The sequence below is a fragment of the Eschrichtius robustus genome, chromosome 15 (assembly GCF_028021215.1).
Source record: "Eschrichtius robustus isolate mEscRob2 chromosome 15, mEscRob2.pri, whole genome shotgun sequence".
Taxonomy (NCBI): domain Eukaryota; kingdom Metazoa; phylum Chordata; class Mammalia; order Artiodactyla; family Eschrichtiidae; genus Eschrichtius; species Eschrichtius robustus.
Genome location: NC_090838.1, coordinates 60,154,894 through 60,180,991, shown reverse-complemented (window position 1 = coordinate 60,180,991; position 26,098 = coordinate 60,154,894). Strand labels below are relative to the sequence as shown.

At 38.1% G+C, this 26,098-nt stretch overlaps 2 protein-coding genes across 3 annotated transcripts in view; both read right to left on the bottom strand.

Annotated features, from left to right (window-relative positions):
* Positions 1-2,543: 2,543 nt before the first annotated feature.
* SNRNP27 (small nuclear ribonucleoprotein U4/U6.U5 subunit 27) lies at positions 2,544-10,837 on the bottom strand. The gene is made up of 6 exons (XM_068564359.1): positions 10,743-10,837; positions 9,622-9,742; positions 8,536-8,648; positions 7,340-7,419; positions 3,867-3,931; positions 2,544-2,898 (listed from the first exon to the last, which is right to left on the bottom strand). Exons 1-6 carry the CDS (start codon positions 10,774-10,776, stop codon positions 2,844-2,846), a joined length of 468 nt encoding a protein of 155 aa, XP_068420460.1. The 5' UTR covers positions 10,777-10,837; the 3' UTR covers positions 2,544-2,843.
* A 5,338-nt stretch (positions 10,838-16,175) lies between these two features.
* Positions 16,176-26,098, bottom strand: part of GMCL1 (germ cell-less 1, spermatogenesis associated) — a 55,617-nt gene continuing 45,694 nt past the window's right edge. The window contains exons 12-14 of one of the 2 annotated variants that reach the window (XM_068564989.1): positions 24,954-25,099; positions 22,773-22,860; positions 16,177-16,830 (exon numbers count right to left, since the gene is read on the bottom strand). In XM_068564989.1, the coding sequence (XP_068421090.1) occupies positions 16,705-16,830; positions 22,773-22,860; positions 24,954-25,099 (360 nt within the window). In that variant the 3' untranslated portion in view covers positions 16,177-16,704. Of the gene's footprint in view, positions 16,831-22,772; positions 22,861-24,953; positions 25,100-26,098 lie in introns of both variants that reach the window. The other variant, XM_068564990.1, reaches the window with a different exon arrangement.

Sequence of the window (26,098 nt, the reverse complement as noted above, 5' to 3'; positions counted from 1 at the left end):
CCAGGAAAGCTTTTAGAGACCTACAATAGGTGGTCAAATTTCAGATGCAGTATGGATTTAAAATCCAGCTAGACACTTGTAAAATCATGTACATATAAGAATAGTAATTACATCATTAAAAAAAATAAATTTATTTATTCGTTTATTTTTGTCTGCATTGGGTCTTTGTTGCGGTGCACGGGCTTCTCATTGCGGTGGCTTCTCTTGGTGTGGAGCACAGGCTCTAGGCACACGGGTTTCAGTAGTTGTGGCATGCAGGCTCAGTAGTTGTGGCTTGTGGGCTCTAGAGCACAGGCGCAGTAGTTGTGGCGCACGGGCTTAGTTGCTCCGCGGCATGTGGGATCCTCCAGGACCAGGGCTCGAACCCGTGTCCCCTGCACTGGCAGGCGGATTCTTAACCACTGCGCCACCAGGGAAGTCCCCACATCATTTTTTTTTTAATACCAAAAGATAAGAAACAACTTGAATGTCCAATTATAGTCCATCCTACAACGAACTATAACTGCTGCCCTTAAAAAAAAAGGGGCAATACAAGAAACAATCTTAAGATGTAGTAGTAAATGAAAAAACAATAGGTGCAAAATAGTGTGTAGAGTTTGCTTAAATTTGAGTAATAAGATACATATACATATATTATATGCTTGTGTATACATGGAATATCTCTGAAAGGATACACAATTAGCTCATCACTATATACCCTTTGTGCTGTCTAAATTGTGTTCCATGTGTTTATATTACTTACTCAAAAAAAATACAACAACACAAAATTTAAAATCTAGCCACAAAGCCTCAAATATCACTGAGATATGAAACAGAACAGGTAATAGTCATTATCTTCAATATAAAAAGAGCTTCCTTCAAATAAGAAAAAGAAAAGCTCGTCAAAAGACAAATGGAGCCAAGGTCTGGAATTAGTATTACACAAAAGAAATATACATGGCTAACACATTCTTAAAATGTTCACCTTCCTTAGAAATTAAACAAAACCAAATGCCATTATTTTAACCTTCAGAGTGGAAACTTAAGAAAAAAATACACTCAATACTGGTACATGTATATGAAATGGAAATGCTCATACTTCACTGATGAGGGCCATGGGGCAACTAAGCCCGTGTGCCACAACTACAGAGCCCGCATGCTCTGGAGCCGGTGAGCCACAACTAGAGAGAAGCCCACGCACCACAACTAGAGAGCAGCCTGTGCACTGCAACGAAAGATCCTGCGTGCCACAACTAAGACCAGATGCAGCCAAAAAATAAAAATAAATATTAAAAAAAAAAAAGCCTTAAAACATGCACACAAAGGGTAAAACATGCACCCTTTATCTCACCCAGCAATGCCACCTCCAAGAATGAAACATGAGGAAATAAGGCAACAAGTACAAAAAGATACGTGTAACAGGGATACTACTCACAGGTGTTGTGTTTTGTTTTGGTTTGGTTTATTTTTGGCCGCACTGCATGGCATGGGCATGTGGGATCTTAGTTCCCCGACCAGGGATGCAACCTGCGCCCCCTGCATTGGAAGGCAGAGTCTTAACCACTGGACTGCTGGGGATGTCCTGGTGTTGTATTTTGTTTTTTTTTTAACCCCTAAATAATCTACTCACAGCTTTAATTATAACAGCAAATCATGGGAGGGAAGGCAATGTTCACCAATAAAGGATTAATTAATAAATTACAGTATCAATATAACCAAGTAGCTACTAAAAGCTAAGTTTCCAAAGAATTTATAAGAGCATTTAAAAAAATGTTCACAGTATGGGCTTCCCTGGTGGCGCAGTGGTTAAGAACCTGCCTGCCAATGCAGGGGACAAGGGTTTGAGCCCTGGTCTGGGAAGATCCCACATGCCGCGGAGCAGCCAAGCCCGTGCACCACAACTACTGAGCCTGCGCTCTAGAGCCCGCGAGCCACGACTACTGAAGCCCGCGCGCCTAGAGCCCATGCTCTGCAACAAGAGAAGCCACTGCAATAAGAAGCCCGCGCACTGCAACAAAGAGTAGCCCCAGCTCACCGCAACTGGAGATAGCCCACGTGCAGCAACAAAAACCCAACACAGCCAAAAAAAAAAAGTTCACAGTACATGGGAGTATAAGGATTAGTAAAAGAGAGCAGCATAAACATTCTGATCTCTTTGGGTAGGGGCAAGAAATACATACCCATAGGAGCCTGGAAACACATATACCAAAATATTAATATTCTGGTGGTAGATTATTGGCTGATTTTTGGCTATTTTCCCCTACTTTCTGATTTCTCCCAAGTTTTTTTTTTTTTTTTTAATTTTTTAAATAATCAGCATGTATTGCTTTTCTGTTGGGGAAAAATTGGTATTTGGGGGGCAAAAAACACAGAAGATACAAAAATCCAGTTATACTTTTTCATTCTTCTAATTTTTAAACTATAAAGAATCATGATATCTAAGTCTATGCATGAAAAAAGAAAATGTGTAGGGAGATTCTTTTACCTAGTAATAAAAGTATCAAATACAAAAGGGTAGAAGTATTGCTTTATTTGAGAAACTTACTTCTAAATTACTCTTATGTGTTTTAAAAAGTCATAAAGAACATCCAAGAAGAAGACATACACAGTTTCCATAGGAATAAGGACAAAAAAATGGGGTTGATGATTGCCCCAAATGAAATTTCCTAAAGGAAAAAAATGTAATATTTAAACTTTTTTTGAGGCAGGGTAAGTGAACTACACACATCATAAATAAAACTTTCTTACTTTACAAGGAGGAGGGACTGTGATCCTATTTTTGATGCATATTAAATACAAAATACAAAATCCACTGTTCTGATCAAGATGAGGGGAAAAAAAATCATTCTTCAATATTTCAATTCTCATGCAATAAAATCCAAAGGTCTGTTGAATCCACCTTTTCGATTCATGTACTGCCTGTGATGAGAAAATTTATTGTTATTAAAAAAAATTCTGGATTCGTCTTATAAAAGAAGTAATCACTTGCTTCAGAAATTAAACCTATAAACCATTTTTAAAATGGCAAAGTCTGGGGCAAGAAGTATTCAAAGTTAAAGTCCAAATAGAGGTACGGAAATATACTTCCAATATTATTTGGGAAGATTCTACAGACTTTAAAAAAATCAGCTGAAAATCCATATTTATTTTAGGTAACACTAAACACCTAGCTAGTTTAAGGAAATAGAGAAGAGTTTCAAAATACATACCCATCAAGCAAATCTGATTTCACACTGTACTAGTTCTCCCCATAAGACCTTAATTGAAGGTAATTTTACAATGGACTGTTGATGATTCTGGTACTTTAACTCACAGCAGTCTCAAATCACACTATTCATATTCTAAATTAATTGGAATATTAAGTCTTTTATCAGTGATAAATGTAGAGAGGAAGGCAATGTTTGAAGATGTCTTGACTTTTCCATTCATTCATTGAGATTTCAAGTATGGATTGGTTTGTTCTGTGGTATTAATAAAATATACCTATATTTAACAGAAGGATATTTACAGTTGAAATCCTTATACAATCAATTTAGGTAAATAATTCAGGAGGAATCTATTTTAAAACCTATAATTATAATGAAATTAAAGCCTAAAGACTTGAGACTATGTTATTTTGAAGAAAGAACTACTTAGAGCCCTAAAATATTTAAGCCAACTACCCTTCTTTATAATAGTTACTAGTTCACATGTAAATGTGAAACTATTTTAACACACAAGAATACAAACAAGGAAGATTAAAACAAGGGACAATATGGAAACTATTAAAGTAAGGGACTGTTTGGAAAACTGCTACATTTCCTACAAACATCATTATCCCATAAAAAATTCTTTCCCAAGCATATAATTTATATTAGTTCAAACATAATAATGGCAGCTATGCATACCTATACTTCCTCTTCTGAGACACATTTATGGCATAGGCATTTACAGAGCCATCCACCTTTTTCCCCTGGAGAAAAGCAAGAAACAAAAACCAAAAAACAAAACACACACACAAACAAACGAGCGAACAACACACCAGAGAAAGAACATATTATATGCCTTGATCAAAGAGCTGCATCCCACAGACCCTCTTTAACGGCAAGATTCATTTAAGCATGAGGTAGTCCAATGAGTGAAAGAATTTTCAGATCCTGATGATATCCCATGATATCCCAAGCATTATAACTCTGTTCACATTTTTTATAGTCACACATAAGCAAATAAACCAATATTCAAACCAACAAACACTCATGGTATATGTATTATGTGCAAGACATACAGGGAAATTGGGTAGCAGAGCCTCACCTTTTCTGGTCAAAGAATTCTTAAAAACCAAATACAAGTTATGGATATTTTCGCTAGAAAAATCCATTCACAAAAATTTAACTTATGACCTTAACTGATGGCATTCTCAAATCAGTCACCATTCCTATCTAAATCCCATTCCTTACATAGGCCTTGAAATTTTGATTTTTAAATCAACAATCAGAATAACAGATGCTAATGTTGTATCACTTGTATCTCGGACTTTTTTTTTTTCAGTAATTCCTTTATGGGTCTTTTGATTCAACCTGTTCCACTTTCTGTTCCTCATGCCTGAATTGCCTTCCCAACCCCCATCCAATCTTCAACCATCTGGTTCTTATGCATCCTTCAAGGCCCAATTCAAATGATCCAGCTGCCAGGAAGCACCCTCTTCTCTAACTCCCATAGAATGTTAACTGTGCTTTCATCACAATACCCTGCATTTTCTACTCTGCATTATCATGATGTATAACATCATATACATGATGTTATTTCCCATCAGACTGCAAGCTCATATGGAGCTTGATGGAGGGATATGGGTGTGAGTGACCTTTGCAACTGTCACATCCTAGGCTACTGCACTTGCAGGTACTCAGAAAATGACTGTTAAATGTATGAACACTGCCAGTTAATGCCACCATGAGTGCATGTGCAGGCACACACACATAACCTCCCTCCCCTATTATTACTCACGGGCGCGTACCCTGTTTAGCATACTTATTAGATATCTGTGTTAGGCCAAAAAAAAGGATTCTTATCCACTGGCATGCGCAGGTGAGGTATATATTTGAAGTTGAGCTAAAACAAGTATATTTGGTCTTCCTTGTCTATTCCTGTTTTCACTGCATTTTGGGGGCTGGGGGAATACTGAGTAAATTACTTAAGGTGTATTATTTTAACCTCCCAAGAACAGGAGGTAGGCATGACTTGGAAAAAAAGTAAATGATGCTACTAACCTTTTTACTAAGTTCAATTACTAAAGGCTTTCTGATTTTTGAAAACTATTTGCACAGTTGTATATTAATAGCCCTCTTCTCATTTACATGCTGGAATAGAAAATTATCCATTAATAAGCATAACCAAACTTTGAAACTTTCTAGAATGCTAAAATGGAAGGGAAAATAAGTGACTACATTGGCATATGAAGAGGTTCCACCATAGATTAATGATGAAATATCACAAGATACACATTACTGAAAAATACAAATGAGCTGAGAGACTTTGTAACTGATAGTCATGAAGCCAACTGCATACGAATTAAATTAACATCCTTGTAGATGTCATTAAAAAAACAACTGACATCGTTTGTTCTTGTGGTACTCCATAATTTTTATGGGATCTATAAATTCTCACCTAATTTCTCCTTTATACACAAACATTTAAAAGACTACATTTAAAAGTAGTGGCTCCATCTTTACATCTGATTCTCAGGAATTTCAAACATAACGTCCGGCAACAGTAAAACCAAAAGAAAAGAATTCTAACAGTGAAGGTCCTTCACTATTCTAAAAACGATAAAATTTAGTTGTCTCATTTTGGAGATATTTTTATTCACCCAATATATGTATTAATAAACCAGTTCACTTATAAAATGCTCTTTTGAATAACAAATAAGGGTTTGGTATATTCAAGAAAAAAACCTGAGACATAAACTGCATTAAATTCTAAAATGGGGTTCACATAACCATTTGTGAGAACAAGAGCGCATTCTTAATTTTCTCACCTCAAAACAGTCATGCCTCTGGTACTCCTCTTAGGTCATACACTGTCATTTAAAAAAATACATGGGAACCCCACATAATCACATCAGTTAGAAGGAAACTCTTATAGCACCTGAGATTACCCCACTCCATTCACAACTCAATGGAACACAAGATTAGGGGAAGTGGATTATTTTTGACAACTCTCCTCAAAAATTCCAACTTCAATTTGCAAAATTAAAAGGACTTAAAATTCTATAAAAGAAAGTTTTAAAAATGTATTTTCTCTCTCTCCACACACACTCTCCCTGCCTATCCTTACTAGTTTCCTCTCTCTATCCTCCCTTCTCTCTTCATTCAATTTCCTCTCTCCCTCCATCTCCCCTTTGCCGTACTTCCCTATCTCCCTATCTCTCTCCCACCTCCCTCTCTTCATCTCCCTCTCCACAATCCCTCCTGCTTTTGCCTCCCCTACTTCCTTATTCTCTCCAGTATTATGATCAGGGCTAGAGAGCATTCAAACTCCGGTCAACCCCTCTTCTGAGCTATGAGATATGCATTCAACTACGCAATGCCATCTTTATCCGGCAGCTGCGCTTCGTTCTGTTTCACAGCACTTCCCCTTCCTATAATCCTTTCTTTGGTTAACCCTATCAGCCTGACACTTCAGAGTCATCACTGACTACTCACCTCCATCCCACCACCACTAACTCTGGTTCCTGAATGGTTCTCAATATTCCAGCCCCTCTTCTCAGTTCAGGCCTTCATCATCTTTCACTGCACAACGGCAGTTCTCTCAGCCTCCCCTTTGTCCTCCACGAAGCCCCAGGCCATCATTCTAAAACACACATATAATCTGTTACTCCCTTGCTTAAAAACCACTGCTTCCTCTCATCACCTGAAGAATCAACTCTAAGTTCCTCAGCATGGCGAAGGCTATCACAAGCCTTCTGCGATTTGCCTCCCACCTCTATTTCTAGCCTCATTCGTAGCCACCAGCCCACCAGCACGCTTTCACTAGTCACTGAATTTGAAATTCCCACAATACTCTATGCTCTTTAATGCCTACATGGCATTGTCATGAGCTTTTCCCTCTGCTTCAAATGATCTTCCTCCTCTTCTTTGTCTGATCACCTCTACTGGCCCTTTAAGATCTAACTCAAATATCCCAGGCAAATACTCCCTGAATTCCAATGGCAGCTCACCACTTCCTTCTCTTTGCTTTCAAATCCCTTCACACAGATAGTTCCTGTCTTCTAACAAAAAACTTGTATCAGTGGAAGAAATTACAAGTGATAGTAAAAGAATATGGAAAAATGGGACAGATCAATTCAAATAAGAATACTTAACTGGCTACATGTTTTACTTACTTTTGTGGAGTCAAAGGAGGCAAATCCCATTAACTTCATCATTTCTATTTCTTCCTCTGTTTTGCCCTCCAAGTCTTCCTCTACAAAAATAAGTGATAAAATTTTAAACTCTGTATCATTCTATACATATAAAAAGAGAGGTGGGGCTTCCCTGGTGGCGCAGTGGTTGAGAGTCTGCCTGCCAATGCAGGGGACACGGGTTCGAGCCCTGGTCTGGGAAGATCCCACATGCCGCAGAGCAGCTGGGCCCGTGAGCCACAGTTACTGAGCCTGCACGTCTGGAGCCTGTGGTCCGCAACAAGTGAAGCCGCGGCCCGCGCACTGCGATGAAGAGTGGCCCCCGCTTGCCACAACTAGAGAAAGCCCTCACACAGAGACGAGGACCCAACACAGCCATAAATAAATAAATAAAATAAATTAAAAAAAAAAAAAAAAAGAGAGGTGGCTTACCAGCAGAGAATATAGTAAACAATTAGCTAAAGACTTGAGTCTAATGAAAGAAACTCCTCAATTTGGATAGCATATAACTTAAGGGGCAAGGAAGGATTGCACTCTCCATCCTCCATCGTAAGAGACTGCTTAAAAGTACATGCTTGGGGGCTTCCCTGGTGGCACAGGGGATAGGAATCTGCCTGCCAATGCAGGGGACACAGGTTCGATCCCTGGTCCAGGAGGATCCCACATGCCACGGAGCAACTAAGCCTGTGCACCACAACTGCTGAGCCGGTGCTCTAGAGCCCGCGAGCCACAACTGCTGAAGCCCAAGTGCCTGGAGCCTGTGCTCCGCAACAAGAGAGGCCACTGCAATGAGAAGCCCACGCACTGCAATGAAGGGTGGCCCCCCACTCGGCAATGAAGACCCAACGCAGCCAAAAATAAATAAATAAATATTTAAAAAAGGACATGCTTGGAGCCTTTAGGAAGGACCACCTTTAATATCAGACAGAACACTAGTTTTGACGATATTTCCAAAATATAATATTCTCTTGTTTTTAACTGTCCTTCTTGTATCTAGAGCACCAGATAACCAGCAACTAAGGTACAATTAAAACAACATCTCAAAACTACATGCAATGAACACTATAAAACACTTAATAGTTAAATGTTCAAAAATTATACTTTTATAATTTTGTCATAACTGAAGTTATCTAAACATGGCTGTACTTTTCCTACAGTTATTTATCTAATAACATTACCAGTTATCTGACGTTCTTTGCTCTTTGTTTCTTTTGTTTCTTTCTTCTCCTCATCTCTTCTTTCTTTTAGTCGAGAAGGGGAAGGAGATGTGGATCTATGTCGTCTTGGGGACCTAAAATTTAATAAGTTAAGATGTCAGAAACAGAGACATACCTGGCAACTTGTGTTGATGAGCACAGATATACATAAGTGCCTGCAAGGTAAAGCCTGAACAAAAGCCAGGAAAGCCAGGAAAGCACCAGGAATTTGTTCTCCAAAGCAGAATGAGGAAGAAGGTTCTGCCTTAGGCCCTGACTGTTAGCAAAAAATTATTTATTGTTTAATCATCAGTTACACTCAGTATAGCTACGGCAAAAAATTTTTCTGTAAGGCAGAAAAAAGCAACGAAACAAACAAATGTGTCTGATGCTTATTAAGAATCAGAGTCCAAGGACTGCCCTGGCGGCGCAGTGGTTAAGAATCCGCCTGCCAATGCAGGGGACACGGGATCGATCCCTGGGCCAGGAAGATCCCACGTGCCATGGAGCAACTAAGCCCGTGCGCCACAACTACTGAGCCTGAGCTCTAGAGCCCGTGAGCCACAACTACTGACGCCTGCGTGCCTAGAACTGGTGCTCCGCAACAAGAGAAGCCATCACAATAAGAAGCCTGCATGCAGCAACAAAGACCAAACACGGCCAAAAATAAATAAATTAATATATAAATTTACTAAAAAAAAAAAAAAAAATCAGAGTCTACTTCTAACATTCTTCCAAGATCTCGCATTCTTGATTATATACTTGAATAAATTATTATCACCAAAAGTTAATTAAAAAAAAAAGACAAAAATACAAAACACTTATTTCTTACTCTTGCTAAGCTAAGTGCTTTTCATGTATTATTTCTCATTTACTCCTCACGGCAACTCTACTATGTGGAATGTTATCAACCCCATTTTATCAGTGGGAATGTTAGGTTTAGAATAAAGTGGGATAAAGTTCCCCTCATTTCATGAAATTATAAGTCCCTTTGTAAGTGATAACAACAGAGTCAAGCGCAGCGACTACGAAGCTGTGGTAAAACTTCTGGTTATTTTCTGCACTTACCTGGAACGTCTTCTGTGAGGGGATCGAGAGCGGCTTCTTCTCCGATCTCGCTCTCGGGACCGGGACCTTTCTCGGCGCCTGCGTTCTCTCTCTCGGGAGGTGGACCGGGACCGCCTACGCTCTAATATAAACACAAAATTGTAGAGCCGAAAATTACCTCCAACATCTACTGGATGCTGCGCCGACCAATAGTAATATAACGCGCGCCATTTCTAGATGTCACATTAAAAAAGGAAAAAAGACGCATGAAATTAACTTTAACAGTATAGATTTAACCCAATATATCCAAACTATTAGCATTTCAACATGTACTCATTATAAAAAAATGGACACTTTATTCTTTCTTTTTTCCGCATTAAATCAAGGAAATCCGGTGTGTATTCGACACTTAAACAGCAGTTCTCAATTCGGATTGAGAACATGTTAAGTGCTCAATAGCCCTATGTGGCTCGAGGGCTCATTTAACTTTTAAGATCAACCCTGATTAGCTGAAGGTGATAAGAACTAACGAGGGGGCAGAATCGAGGGACTACGTGACATCTCCCGATCCAAGTCCTGGCTTGTCTACCTCTCACTACCCCCTTCATGGGGCTGGGGCCAGAAGACATTACGAGGTAAGCTCCCTGCACGCAAACTCCTAACCATCTATTTCCCTACTATAAAGTGGGAAGGAAACCCTGAGCATTTAAGAACCTGGCGGTATCACATGCTGAGTGTTACGCAGTGCGGCATCAATTCTCACTTCAGTTTTTAAAGGTAAGCAATATTACCCTCAATGTCTAATTACGGGAATTCGGACGCAGGAAGGCTGAATGACCTGCAATCGGTCACCCAGAAATTAAGGGAACCGTGGCCTGAGTCTACATTCCCCAGCCACACGAACAACAAAAGTTACTGTATGAGGGTGACAAAGAGTCGGCGAAACCCCAACTTGGGAAAAAAAAACTGCCTTCAAATCCGAGGGCTGAAGCGTGTAGGGCCCAGGTCTTCGTTCCCCATCCACCCCCTCTCTTCTCCTCCTGTGAAAAGGTCCCCCCTCTCCGCGGCCCTTGGACTGGGAACAAAAGGGGGGACGGGTCTTCGACAGAGCTCCAGACCCTCAGAACTGCTTCTGGACTCACCCCTCCGCGGGGACCGGCTGCGGCTGCGACCCATTCGGAGTCCTCCCCAACCTCACGCCACCCCGGAAACGACTGTGCAACAACTTCCGGGAGGGCGGGGAACTGAGCTTTCCCTGCAGCCTGGGAAACGTCGAAACGAGTCGCCAGAGTTCCGGCTTCTAAGGAAGGCGGGCGGTGCTGCGCTTGCGCAGAATCACGCGGCCGCGGCCCGATGCCGCCTCTTCCGAGTTCTGAGTTTTCGTTGAGAGCAGAGTTGTCCTGTCTGCTCTTTCAACCCCCGTTTCGAGGTGGCTTCCCCATCTTCTTTGTCCACGGTGGGCGTTAAAATGTGTTGCCTGATGTTATTATAGAAACGTCTGGAAAAAGCCATATATAAACCACCCTAACACAGTTCTCATTCCTCCACCCCCCGTTTTTCTTTCCCACTGTCTTGTCCACGTGCATAAAATATTTCATACCAAACCAGTTGTAAACATAGCATACGCAAATAGTTTTAAGTCCACCCGGGGAAGAACTAGGGTGGGTCAGGAGGCAGAGGGGGAAAGGGGAAAGAAAGCATGGTTGAGAGCTTTTACTGAGTTTTGTGGGAGGGAATAGCAGAGGCTGGGAAGCAGGCTAAGTAGGTTTAACACTGACTAGTTTGAATAATTGCAGCGGGCCTTGGGATTTAGGGGCCGTCCAGAGCTGTTACCTGGCCCTGGGGTCATTATAGCAGAGGAAAAGTGCCTTGGCTTGTGAGCTTGATAAAGGAGGTGGTAGGAAAGTACGGGCTTTTTCCCCTGGCTGGTTTGCATATGAAAGGCACACTCAGAAGGGGAGTCTTTTGCTATCTCTAGAAATTAGCTAGCCCTGGGAAGGGCAGTCTCAGCAAGGCCCCAGATGTCAAAACAGCAGAAAATGAAAGAAATAAAAATGGCATGATTAATACAATTATTCACACAAATGTTTATTGCACACCTATGTGCCAGAGAATTAATCAATGAAAAAAACAACTCTGCTCTTGAGTAGCTTGCAGTCCAGTGAGGGATACAAACAAGTAGTGTCAAGATGCACTGAGAGGGGCAGAACAAGATATTATGAATGCACGTAAAGTGGCTACCTAACTGGTTTGAGGGGAAAGCGTCTCAAGAAAAGTTTCCAGGAGGAAATGATGTCCCAACGAGACCTTAGGGATGAGTAGAAATTAACCAGGTCAAATGGGGTGACTTTTGTGGTGTGGACAGGTGGAAGAGATTGTCTGGGCAGAGGAGACTGCATATGCCAGGGCAAGAGGCAAGGGAGCAGACAGGCTAAAAGTAGAGAACTAAAGAAATGTTCTAGGCAGCAAGGAGTGAAATGTAAAGACAAGACTAGAAGCCTTGTAAGCTATGGTAGAGTTATCCTGAGGCAAAAGCAATAGCCTTTGAAGGGCTTTGAGGACCGGAGGGAATCACATTTTGAGTTTATTCAGAGAACACTTTGGGTAACTGGAGACTTGACTACAGGGGGAGAACACCTAGGGAGGATGGTACAATAATCTAGATTGGAAACTCCAGTGGCCTGTACTAGAGTGGTATCAGTAGGTAAGGTGAAAAGTGGCTGAATTTGAGAAGTAATTGATAAAACTGGAAAAACTTGATTTTTGGATGCAGAGAATGAGAGAATTATAAGATTCAACAATGACATCCAGGTTTCTGGTTTGTGAAACTGGGTAGATGCTAGCATCGTTTGCTAAGGCACATAATGTTAAGTTTTGGGTAAAGACCATATGTTCAGATCCTGGACATACTAATCTGAGGTGCCATTCTGAACACCCAAAAGGAGATGCCAACTAGATGTGTATCTGGAGCTTGGAAAAGAGATCTAGGCTGATTTTTTGATTCCAAAAAAAGGAATCGTCAGAACATAGATGTTCATTTGCAGCCATGAGAGTGCATGAAACCACCCTGGGGAGGCTGAGAGAAAAGGGCCTGGAGACAGCTAGAGGAAGAACCCCAGAAGGAGACTAAGGGGGAGCCAGAGAAAGAGAAGGAAAACCCATTGAGTGTGAGGTCAGAGAAGTTTTAAGAGAAGGCTGCTGTTTTTAAGGAAAACAAAGCGGTTAATTTTAAATGTTAAAAGGAATGAAAAAGAAAACAACCCACCTCTAACCTAAAGGATTTAGCAACAAAGTCTTTGCTGACTCAGTTTTAGTGGAGTTGGGTTGTGAATGGCTTTTGCAGTAGAGAGAGAACTTGCATAACCTTTTTTTTTTGGCTGCCCCACACGACTTGTGGGATCTTGGTTCCGCCACAAGGGATCGAACCCAGGTCCATGGCAGTGAAAGGCAGTGAAAGTGCAGAGTCTCAACCACTGGACCACCAGGGAATTCCCTGCATAACTCTCTTGAGAAGTTTGGCTTATGCAGGGCAAAACATGGCAGTGGGTGGAGGTAAATGTAGAAGGTTTTTCAAAGATGGGAGAAACTTAAGCATGTTTAAAATATTGGTGTGAGTATAGAGGAAAAAAAAGTAAAGTACAGAAGAGAAAGAAAAAAACCAAAGGAATAAGTTTCCTAAAGGGACAGCCCTGAGATTAACCATAGGCAGGAAAAGAAGTGGTATATCTCTAAGTGGCTCCTCCCCCTTTCAGATGTGGGATAGAAACTGTATTCTGCTAGGGCTTCCTTATTTACTGATCAAGTTGCCTTCTCAGAATGCAGATTATCCAGCACTGTATCTGGAAGAAAAATCCTGTTTTCAATACCTGAGCTTCTCTCAGTCTAATGGCCATTTTAATGGGTTTTGAGTGGAGTAGGGCTGGGGTACTGTCAACACTTGTGATCACACTTGCTTGTAAGTTCCCTCCCCAACCAGACAGCAATTTTTCAGTAAAGGCAAGCTGTAATGTATGTACTTTACATAAGAATCAACCTTAACCATCTGTGATTCCTGCAAATGTACTATTTTTAGCCTTGGTTAAACTTTGTTTTACCTCTTCTAGTCCTATTTTATGTAAAATCACCAGCCTTTACAAAACTGTCCTACTTTATCATTACAGATGGATGCATGTTGTTGAGTCAGTAATTTCCCCCCTAATTAGATGCAGTCTGACCACTGGTTAACAGTGATTGATGATGTTTGAGGTTTTTTTTGCTTTTGTATCCCTGTACCGTGTTTGGGAAGAACTGCAAACTCTGTGGTTGGGATGAAACTGTACTATGACTTTTGTTTTTTAATGTAGTCAAGTGATTTAGGTCCACATTGCTTGAAATTATGATTCAACACATCATTCTAGGTGATTGACAAGTTATCTACCATTTGCACCCCTGGCTCTATTATCCTTTCTATTCTTTACATGGGTTCATCTTTAAGGGAATATAACTCTTGACATAGTTTCAGCGTTAACAGTCCAATATTCTAGATCACCTTTGTTGGACAGAACTTTCTGCAATGATGGAAATATTCTATATCTGCACTGTCCGATACAGTAGACACTAGTTACATGTGGTTAACTAAGCACTTACAACGGGTCTAGTGTGACTGAGGAAGTAAATTTTAATAAATTTTATTTAATTTTAATTAACTTAAATTTAGATAGCCACAGTGACTCTTGGTAACCCTAATTTTGCATTTGATGTTGAAATCTGCTCATTAATGACGGCAATATATCCTATTTAAAGACCTGAAATGTGATAAAATGTTGGCTGCTAAACACTTGGTTAAAAAGCTAATGACTACAACATTCATTTAATTTTGCCTACCTTGCTAAGTTTCAAGCCAAATTTATTTAAGAAAAAAAAAAAAAAAGGAAAGGTACACTCATATCTTTCTTTAAAAATTTAGCATGGAACTCTAGAACATTTTCTTAAGGACCTCTTCTTTACTGATAGCCAAGTAAAAATAACTACTAGTGGGTAAATATTGTTTTCTAGCCCTTGCAGCTTAAAAAAAGACTTGGCAAAGGTTATAAGGCAAAAGCTGACAAACACCTTCATATATAATAGTTTATATGATACTTCAGCTGACACTTTTAATACTTTATTGAAAATATTCCAATTATAAAGAATGAAAAGTATGCAAACATTAAAGTATTTGGTAAGGAAACAAAAGCAGATCTTTACTATCAATGTGAAGTACTAGCTGACAATTACCAGTTTCTCCAATGGGAACACAACCTACTTATGACTGAACAAATAATTATTTTATCTGTGAGTGACGTAAGCAATTTGGCCAGGAAACAAAGAACGGACAGGAACCATATGTAATTCCAATTTGATTAATTCATATAAGTGAAATGAAATAATCTTACTCACTAATATACTCAAATTTTAAGTATCTTTACTCCCAAGATTTGGAAAAATTCAATTATTCAAATAATTCGATTTGTTTGGCATTTATATTTTTTAATATGTAAGGGTGAGGAACCTCTGATGTTACCATAAGATAGGAAAAAAACAAAAGCATCTCATGAAAGAGATATAGTTATAGCCAAATACAAAAACAAGAAATGAAGCCTCAATACAGCCAAATTATTGGATTTTTTACTACAGTTCTAGGGGTGGAGATAGGGAAGGCATTTAAAAGCTTCCTTTAAATTTACCATGAGGATGAATTTTGAAAAGACAAAAGTGATTTATGAATCTATGGACACATCACTAGGGAAGAAAAACTAGCAATAAATTCTAAAAGTTAAATCTAATTGGAAAAAATCTAACTTGGAAAAAAAATTCTGGTTTCACCTAATTTTTTGTTTTTGGTCATTTTATATAATGGCTGATTCTTTTTTCCAAATGGGTATTTATTTGTACAGATACACAAAAGTAATTCCCATTTTTCTTAAAACATACTAAAAATATACATTAACCACAAAAAGTACTCACTCTGACTGGAAAGACGATGAGCATGGCTATTTTCAAAATAGCAGTAAACACAAGAAACCAACATATACAAATCATGACAAATGTACATCTCATTTTTGACAAAAATAAGTTCTATATGTACATTAATGTTTTATTATCAGCTGCTATATGATATCCTCCGACCTTATTTACATTTACTATGAGATTTCTAATAGCATGTGTAACTCAAAGGCACTCAATTCAGAGGTTATAAAGTCCTGAGCTTAAGTAGGAAATAGGATTCCCAACTAAAATTTGAACATAAATAAAAAGATCACAGAATATGAGAATGTTTAAAGTGTAATATTTGGTACATAAATAATCTGTGACCTAATAATAGAGTGGTACAGAATGTCAAAGAAAAGACCATGTAAGGCAAAGGAATATCCTCAGAATCCAACTGATTTTCTCCCCCATCCAAGTTCATTTGAAAGTCTGAACCTGATTTTTTTGTTGTTAAAATCCTAGGAAAGCTAAATATCAATAAAAAGCAAAATAAAATAGCACGAAAATGCTTAAGTTAAATAAAAAGTTCCTCAGTCTTCAAAACCATGAAAAAAAATTTAATGATTAAAAACATATATAGATTGGAAGAATATTTGACTAGGAGGAGGAATCATAAAGAGCAGTTGAAAAAATTAAAGGACAGCTTTAAACACACCAACTGAAACAGCATTTATAATTGGCCATTCAAATTATTCCTTTAGCATTCTTTTAGCCAAATAAAAATAAAACTTACAGATGGATAATTGAGGTTCACTAACATTAGGTAGGATCAAAGTTCAAGCTAAAAATTAACTCTATATTTGGTTGCAGAGAAATGTGAAATTTACCTACGGCAATTTTCTACTGATGCCAAATTAAAAAGCATGAGTCGACATCTTTATAACAAACGGTTTGACAGATATTTTCTTGGCTTTAAAATGTTTTTTTATATATGCATAGAAATGTAATGAGGATAAGAATAGTCTTCTGTATTATCTGAACAGTTCATAAGGCCTTTGTCACTGTTAGTCACCTTAGATGTGAATATCTGCAGGGCCATTAAATTAAAGCTGGCCAAAAAAGTTTACGAAGTGCTACTGTTTCCAACTGATGAGATCCTCAGTTTTCTGGATTTTCTGGATGATTATTTTCAGTTCTTTTTTCTGGCGATATATACAGGAAGTTACAGCAGATATATAAAGGGAAGATCAGAAGCCTGCTGTCCAAGTTCATCACTACTTGTTCCTATAAAACAAATTTGTTGCTTTAATAATAATAGTAATATTATAAAAATAAAAAAGAGAACCAAACTGTTGAACTGAGTAAACTGAAGGTTAGTATGGTGGTTAAAAGTATGCATCTGGCGTCTGAGAGTCACTGCTCAAATCTCAAAACTCCCACCCACTAGCTGTGTGACCTTGGGCAAGTCACTGACCTTATCAACTACAGCTTCCTCACTGTAAAAGGGGACAATAAGAGTACCTACCTCATATGATTACACTAAGGATTAAATGAGACAATGCATACAGAGGGCTCACAAAGCCAGCTATATATTAAGTAATAAATAATGGTAGTAATTTTCATTACTGAAAAATTTCTATCAAGTAACTACATATTTTATGAACAGATACAGTGCACAAATACACACTTCTCATTTGGCTTCAACATCTGATGGTCTATATGTATAGCAAATACTTGGGATAAAGGTGGGGAGTCATTACTATCACCAATAAGCATGGTTCCCACTCTTGTCTAAGATTTCCCACTGTCTCTAAGGCAAACATGTTATTTGTCTCTTGGAACCTAAAATACATTATCATGTAAAATCAATTTCAGGTTCAGTTACATCAATACACATGAGAATGACCTGAAATTCCACAGAGACAGGAGTTGATACTACACCTGAGAGCGACGAATGGAACCCTCACTCACTCATGCTACAGATCTCTGGAACCCTTTACCAGCAGTATTTGGTGAACACCATAAATCCTCAGAATATAAGCAGTAGCACTGACACGAGAACTCCTACTTTCTAAATACTTGGATACTGAAATAATATGCATTAGTTTCACCTTTATACATTTTGGAGAATATACTATTAAAATACTGTTTAAATCTAGAATTTAAAATTTTTTACTGCAGCACGTGCTCCTGCAATGAAGAGGGACTAAAACTGGAACATTTGAGTGACTGACAAAGGCTCAACTGGACACAGCTTCTGTGTTGGGGGAGCAGCAAGATAAATTTGGATAAATAAGGTAGGGAATAGAAATGTGACACACACACAAACACACACAATCTCTATGTTCTCCAAAATGGGCAAAGTGGTGTTTTGTTTTGTTTTTTAAAGTTAGTGAACAAAATGGATACGATGATAGGTCAGGTGAGGCAATCACCTGGGCTGATGGTGCTAACAGGGTTAAGCAGAGAGCAATCATGTCAAAGCATAGTTGATCTTTAGATGCTTGAGTCACCCTGGACTAGACAATATTTGTAGCGATAACCTGAGTGAAGGCACATTTACTAAGTTTGTTGAAGACATATGCTTTGACGATATGTGCATCTGATGACAAAAGCAAGATTCTCTACCACGACCAAACAAAGACTCCAAGGAAGATTAGTATTCTGGTATCTGAATATAGTTAAGGTTGGTGGGGGAGAGTAGATCAAAGGGCCAACTCTGGGAAAAGAAGGGATCCATGCGGACATCACTTGGGGGCTGAATGGACATACCAATTTCTGAATATTGAACTGTATTAATCCCCATTTCCCCTCCCCAAACTAGACAGATCTAATTCTAGCTTCATCAAACCTTTAACTCCACCTGAGGGCTCAATTTACACCTACATTTGCATTGAAGCACCTTTATAGAAAAGCTCCATTTTCCTTCTTCCACTATGCAGCGGAAGCAGTGAAGTCTACACATCAGAGCATCGGACAGAGTGGTGGTATCTTCCTGGGTTTTCATCTCTGTTTCCAGACCGTTATTTCTATCTTCTCTGCTTCTCTGAGGCTCATGCCACTTACCTGTACTATAGCTCTATTACTGCCCTACATTCTATTTATAGGTCTAAATTCCAGGATCCATACATCCAATTCCCTACTAGAAATCTTCACTTAGACATAAAGCAGCTCAAATTCAAATCATCAGCTATTGAATACTACCTATTCTTTCCTTTCTTTCTGTGCCATCTATACTTTCACCCTTGCAATTGGCTTTGATTCCCCATCCCAGCTCTTAAATGTCTCACCAGGTTACTTTTTTTGCCCACCCCTTAAAGACCAGTGTTCCCTAGGTTTCCCTCCTGTCATATTCTTGACATATTTTCCTGTCGCTTATCTCATCCAATCATTATTTCTAGCTCAGGCATTGCTTATAAACTCCAGACCCATTTATCCACTGGTCTATCAAATTCTCACCTCAATGCCTTCAAATTAAATATGCTTTAAACTGAATTCATCATCTCTTCACCCTCACTTTAAGTCACGTTCATTTTCCTTCCTATAATTCAAATATCAGGAATTACAGGAAGGATTATTATTACCACTATAATTAAGTTGCCCAGGTCACAAAACCAGGTACTACCTTTGACTTCTTTTTCCTCACCCTCACACATACTTAACCACCAAATTCTATCAATTGCACCCCTTTACTTCTAGAACCCATCAACATTTCTTCATCTTCATTGCTACCTTCCATAAGGTTCTCATCATTTCTGATATGGATTATAGCAATAGCTTCTAAATTGTCTTCTGCCACGATCATGTTTCTAATCCTTCTTACACACTTCTGAGAGATCCTTCTATAATGCAAATCTAGTTAGCATAGTCCTGTAGGAGGGATAGTTTTAAAATAAATATATAAAAATCACTAGCTTTCCTATAGTCATCAAAAACTATTTATAAAAGATTCATTTCATGTTAGTAATTAAAATATAAAATACCTAGCATTATACTTCCAGGAAACATATAAGAATAAATACGGGGGAAAACTAAATTTTAGAGACGTAAGGGAAGACCTGATTAAATGTAGAAAATACCATATTCCAGAAGGGAAGATACCAATTTCTCACAAATTACTTTATATTTAACAGTATACGGCAAAACCCTCATAGGATTTTTTGAGAGGAAACCGGACAAAATGATTCTATACCCCATACAGAAGAATAATCACGCACAAAGAACCCAGGGATTTTTGAAAAGAGAAGGGTGAAGGTGAATTTGCATTACTGGTAATAAAATTCTTTTTAAAGTGAGTCTGATTAAAACAAAGCATTATTGTCTCCACAATAAAATCAGTAAAACAGAAATCTCAGAAATGAAACCAAGTATATAAGGACTTATAGTATATGATAAAAACGGCATTTCAAATACATTGACACATCTGATACACTTTAGATGTATCAAAATACTCCAATGAAAAAATAAAAGGAATAGGAAAAAAAACCCAGATGACTATATAATCCCAGTTAGAAGGCCTAAATAGCACATCAAAAGAAGAACTCATTAAAGGAAGAGACTGATAGATTGTTTCATGAAGGCTGAAAGATAAACTACAAAAATGGAAAAAGTATAGCATATCACAAATGTTATTAGTCTTAATATATAAAAGGTGTTAAAATTAACAAGAAAACAAACACCTTAATTAAAAAAACAATATACACTGTCAATTTACACAATATGTTCAATAAGTATATAAAAAAACCAACTATATCAGAAACCAAACAAATGAAAACTAAAATAAATGATGTTTCCACTTATTATATTGGGAGAAGGACTAGAAAGAATGATACACTTTGTTGCGTATGCTCTCCTGTACTACTGGAGGGAGTGTAAGTTGACAGTATTTTTCGAGGGCAATTTGGCCATTAGAAAATATATACACCATTTATTTGACAAGAATTCCACTTTGTGGAATTCATCTTTTAAAAAATCAAAAAAACATATAAAGATACATGTACAGTTTTTATAATAGTGAAAAAACAAACAAAAAAACAAACAAAAAAATCAACTTTATCCAAAAAAGCATTATTTAAATTATGGTATATCTAAAATAACTCTTACGCAGTAATAAAAATGATGTTGTGGATATATATTTATTGACAAGAAAAGCTATCTATATACAACAAAGTGGAAAAAGAGCAGGCTACAAAATAGTTAACGTAAGATAAAATTTTGGAAAAAAGATATAGGTGATGAAAAAATTGTCAGCGGTGTCATCTCTCAGTGGACTATGTATGATTTTTTTTTTCTGTTTATTTTTATTTTCTATTTTTCTATAACAAACGTCTATAAGCTACATAAAACATATGCAACCCCCCCAACTAAAATCCTTCCATAGCTCTCTAACAGAGCTCAGGAAAAAGTCCAAACTCCATCCATAGCCCATCATGCCCTGGCTCTACGCCTACTGAACCCTTCCTCTTCCAAACCTCTCCATTCCTTGAATGACCCATGTGCTCCCTTGCCTCTATCTTTTAAAATTTATTTATTTATTTATTTTTGGCTGCCTTGGGTCTTTGTTGCTGCGCGCGGGCTTTCTCTAGTTGCAGTGAGTGGGAGCTAATCTTCATTGAGGTGCACGGGCTTCTCATTGCAGTGGCTTCTCTTGTTGCGGAGCACAGGCTCTAGGCGCACGGGCTTCAGTAGTTGTGGCACGTGGGCTCAGTAGTTGTGGCTCGCGGGCTCTAGAGCGCAGCCTCAGTAGTTGTGGCGCGCGGGCTTAGCTGCTCCGCGGCATGTCGGATCTTCCTGAACCAGGGCTTGAACCTGTGTCCCCTGCATTGGCAGGCGGATTCTTAACCACTGCGCCACTAGGGAAGCCCCCTTGCCTCTATCTTACTCATCATCTGAGGCTTGGTTCAGGTATCCATTCACTTTTCAACTTGTCCAGAAGAGGTTTCCCCTGAACTGTGTCTCTGCCCCTCCGCCAATAACCACACCTGTCCCCAACCCCACAGTAAAGGTTAGAGATGTCTCCCTCAATGTTACACACTCTTTGAGCCCATCCCTCTCCTTCTACTTAGCTATATGAGCTCCTCTTTATTTCCTCCACTCCTAGCATAGAACCTAGCATGAAGTAGGGACACAAATGTTTGCTGAATGCACAAATCAAGGAACACTAGGAATACAACTACTATCTTGGCCTGGTGCTTTTTAACTAAGTCTCTGGCTGCTTTGAGCCATGACAGTGTTTTTTAATGAAGTTCCAGGTTGAAGGTAAAGATAGATCTTGTCCATGCAGCTCCAGAGGGTGTGAGAGGGACCAACAGAGAATTCCAATGGAGGCAGATTTGAACCTTCTTATGTACCTACCTTCTCACTTACACCTACCACACGACAGAGTCAGCTCCCTCTCACTAAGAGTTCCAACAATGGTTGAGGAGCCTCCGTAAGACTGCTGTTAAAGGAGTTCTCATACAGGGTAGGTGAGGTAAGAACTATCACTTCAAGGTTCCTTGCAGTGCTAAATTTTGACGTTTTATGAGAGTCTCTTCAGTCTGAGGAAAACTGCTAACTTCTAATAATTTATGTGAACCATAGGCTCCAAACCCTTTATTAAAACAGTATGTCCTTTGGAATGGTGGTTAGCTTTACTAGAAATAAACATCCTTGATTTTTAACAGCTCTCGTTTTACTTTTTGAAACTGGTTTACTTTTTCATCATGACATTTTGAAACTTCTACATGCATGTGATTTATGAAGAAACAAATGGCTTTAGAGATAATTTGGGGAACATTACAGATGCCTGTCATTTTAGAAACCTACTGTGCTAGAGGATAATGTTCGCTTAATATCTAGGAGCTATGGAGATATACTGGATTGTCTTTAAGATATGTTATTAATGTATAAATAAATGCACTAATGAACACAATGGAGAAAGCAATTAAGATTCATAACTTTGTGAAGATCATGTTCAGGATGAATAATTATTTCCTTATTGTCAGCTCTGCCCCTCAAATCAAATTGTGTTTTATTTTTATTATTATTGTTTTTGGTCTTAGTTACACTTCCGGTAGAATGGAGTAAATTATGCAAAAGTGAACACGGTACTTCCATCCTTACCTTCAAAAAATTCTCAAACCAATCTTTAAAGCAAACATTAAATCTACTTAAGAATTTTCAAAAGAGGAGTCAAAAGACAAATACTATAATGAAAAAATTAACAGAAAAGTAATCAAACATACCTGGTCCTTTTCAAGTGTAAGTATTTGATAGCCAGTTGTTCTACTACATATTAGTTTTCCACTGCTATCAAAAGAAGCCAAACGTAATCTAGAATAAAAACACACACACACAAAAACTAATGATTTTTTAAAGCACAGATCAATTTAAATAAGCCCTACCTTACTTTAATATTTACTTTTTTCTTCCATATTCAATGTCTTTTATTTTAATTTTTTTAATTCTCTATAAGTCTTTTACTTGTTAAGAATTTAAAGTCTTTTCAAACTATAAACTGATTCCATTTAGATTTACAAGCTTGTGCTATTATACATATCTGAGATATAAAAATAATTTATAAGTATGCCTTTAAAAATTAATAAATAAATTAATTAGGTTACAGCGGGTCTCAGTTGCAGCACGTGGGCTCCTTAGTTGTGGCATGAGAACTCTCAGTTGCAGCATGCATGTGGGATCTAGTTCCCTGACCAGGGATTGAACCCGAGCCCCCTGCATTGAGAGCACGGAGTCTTAGCCACTGCGCCGCCAGGGAAGTCCCCAAGTATGCCTTTTTTATTGTGATAACATATACATAAAATTTACCATTTTAACCATTTTTAAGTGTGTAGTTCTTGGCATTCAACACATTTCACGCTGTTCTGTAGTCATCACCACCATCCATCTCTAGAACCTTTTCTGCTTCCCCAGCTGATACTCCGTACCCAGTAAACATGAATTCCCCATTTCCCCTTACCTCAGCCCCTGACAATCACCATCCTACTTTCTGTCTCTATAAACCTGTCTCCTCTACGTACCTCATGTAAGTGGAATCATACAGTATTTTTGTTCTTTTGTAACTGGCTTATTTCACTTAGTGTAATGTCTTCAAGCTTCATGTTATAGCACATGTCAGAATTTCCCCCCATTTTAAGGCTGAATAATATTCCACTGTAGGTATACATCATTTTGTTTTTCAGTTCATTTGTCAATACCTGGGTTGCTTCCACCTTTTAACTGTTGTGACTAATGTTGCTATGTGTACAAATATGTTTGAGTCCTTGCTTTCAATTCTCTTGGGTAAATAACCAGAAGAGGAATTCCTAGATCATATGGTAATTCTATTTAATTTTTTGAGGAACTGCCATACCATTTTCCACAAAGTAAGCACCATTTTACATTCCTACTAGCAATGTACAAGGGTCTAATTTCTCCTCATCTGCACCAACACTTTTGTTTTGTTTTTGATATTAGCCATCCTAACGGGTGTGAGGTGGTATCACACTGTGCTTTTGATTTGCATTTCCCTTATGATTAGTAATGTTGAGCATCTTTTCATGTGCTTATTGGTCATTTGTATATTTTCTTTGGAGAAATGTTTATTTAAGTCCTTTGCCCATTTTTGAATCAGGTTGTTTTTTTGTTGGGGAATTTTAGGAGTTCTCTATGTATTCTCATCAGATATACGGTTAGCAAATATTTTTTCCCATTCCATGGGTTGTTTTTTCACTTTATTAAGTGTCCTTTGACACACGATTTAATTTTGATGAAGTTCAACTTCTTCTGTGGTTGTTGCTGCCTGTGCTTTGGTATCATACTGAAGAAATCATTGTCAAATTCAATGTCATAAAGCTTTTCCCCTGTTTTCTTCCAAGACTTATTCTATGGTTTTAGCTCTTATGTTTAGGTCTTTGGTCCATTTTGAGTTAATTTTTGTGTACGGTGTAAGGTAAATATAAATATATGACTTTTAAATAATCCGTGCATTAAGCGATTTTCCAACTTGTCAGCATCCTCTCCAGAAAAATACTGCCAGCTCAACTATTAGGCAAAGTTGGACATCTGAAACCCTACAGAAAGTTAAGGATAATACCAGACATGTTTTCCTGTAAGAATACCTTGCTGTATTTCCAGTTTGGACCTTTTATTTTCTAGGAATAGCAGAGAGGCAACAGCTTCACGCCCAGTGTCAATCCCACACCATTCATGTTCCAGCCCATTCTTTCTTCCTGACATATTAGATCTGGGTCTCATAATTTTGATTATTAATACATTTTGTAGGAATGGAGCCTTATCATTTCCTTGCACTTTCATATATACTGTATCTTTCCAAAGTTCTACTATCGTTGGTGTAAATTATGGTTTTATTTCATTTCTTATAGTTCTTCTAGAGTGAGGAAGAGTGGGGTGGGAAAATCTCATCCTACCTAAATGCTATGCTCCTTCGAGGTTGTAAACTGACAGATCCACTACATGGCTGATTCAATGTATTGCGTTTGAAAATGATATATCGATTGGTGTAAGTTACAAGCAGGTCAAAGCCGAAGTTAAAACCTGTCCACCGCCAGCAGTACTAAAATACAAAGGAGAAAGATTTACTTCAGTTTATCATATTAGTAAGTCAAAAATAAAAAGTTCAAACTGTCTTTTCTCTTTCTAATTCATTTCAAGTATTTCTGTCTTATGGGTCCCTACTTTTTGTCAGTGCCTTAAGGCTTAGCACACAGAATATATCTGTGATATATATACAAGGTTTACCACATACACATAGTATATATCAAAGCTAGCAAAAGCGGCCTCTATGATAATTATTCCTTAAGGTACTTTCCTAATATCGTCTCTTCATGATCTGTTTCATCAACTCTCCACACTGTAATTTTATCATAACTAATATGGCTTAGTTTATAGGTATAAACTATACCAACTCTAAGTAGGTATAGTTTAGGGGACTAGGAGTCTAGATAGAGGTAATAAGAATCCACTAAAATTTGTCCTGCTTTAAAAATACTCTGAAATACCTTGTGATACCTTGTGTGATCTCTCTTATATGTAAAATCTAAAAAAAATATGTATTAAAAAAAAAAGCCCTAAGCTTACAGATACAGAGAACAGCTTGGTGGGTGCCAGAGGCGAGGGGTGGGGAGTGGGAGAAATGAGTGAACTGTTTTTTTAGTTTAAATAAATTTTAAAAATACCCTAAAATACCTTAAGTAACTAACCGACAGATACACAACTGAGTTATTTTAAATACCATCATGAGGTTCACAAGTTTGTTTATTCTATCACCTAAGAGTTAATGAGAGACTTAAGTAAAGTGGCGTGGTATAATGAAGTTACGACTTCAAGTGTTTGGTTGACCCTCTGAATTACAACATTAAATCAATAGTTCACTGATATTTATTGAGCACATATTTTGTGCCAGGTACTGTTCTAGGCATTGAAGAAATGGCAGTAAAGAAGTTTCTGCCCTAGTAAATGTATATTTTAATACGTGTGTGTTTGTGTGGAGGAGGAGATGAACAACAAACATGAAATGGGATGGAAGAGGACAGAACAGAATGCCAGGAGAGAG

Coding starts and splice junctions, on each gene's coding strand:
- SNRNP27 (XM_068564359.1), bottom strand. CDS start 10,776: ATGGGTCGCAGCCGCAGCCGGTCCCCGCGGAGGG. Junction 9,743..10,742: donor CAGCCGGTCCCCGCGGAGGG/GTGAGTCCAGAA, acceptor TGTTTATATTAG/AGCGTAGGCGGTCCCGGTCC. Junction 2,899..3,866: donor TCTCAGAAGAGGAAGTATAG/GTATGCATAGCT, acceptor TTCTCATCACAG/GCAGTACATGAATCGAAAAG.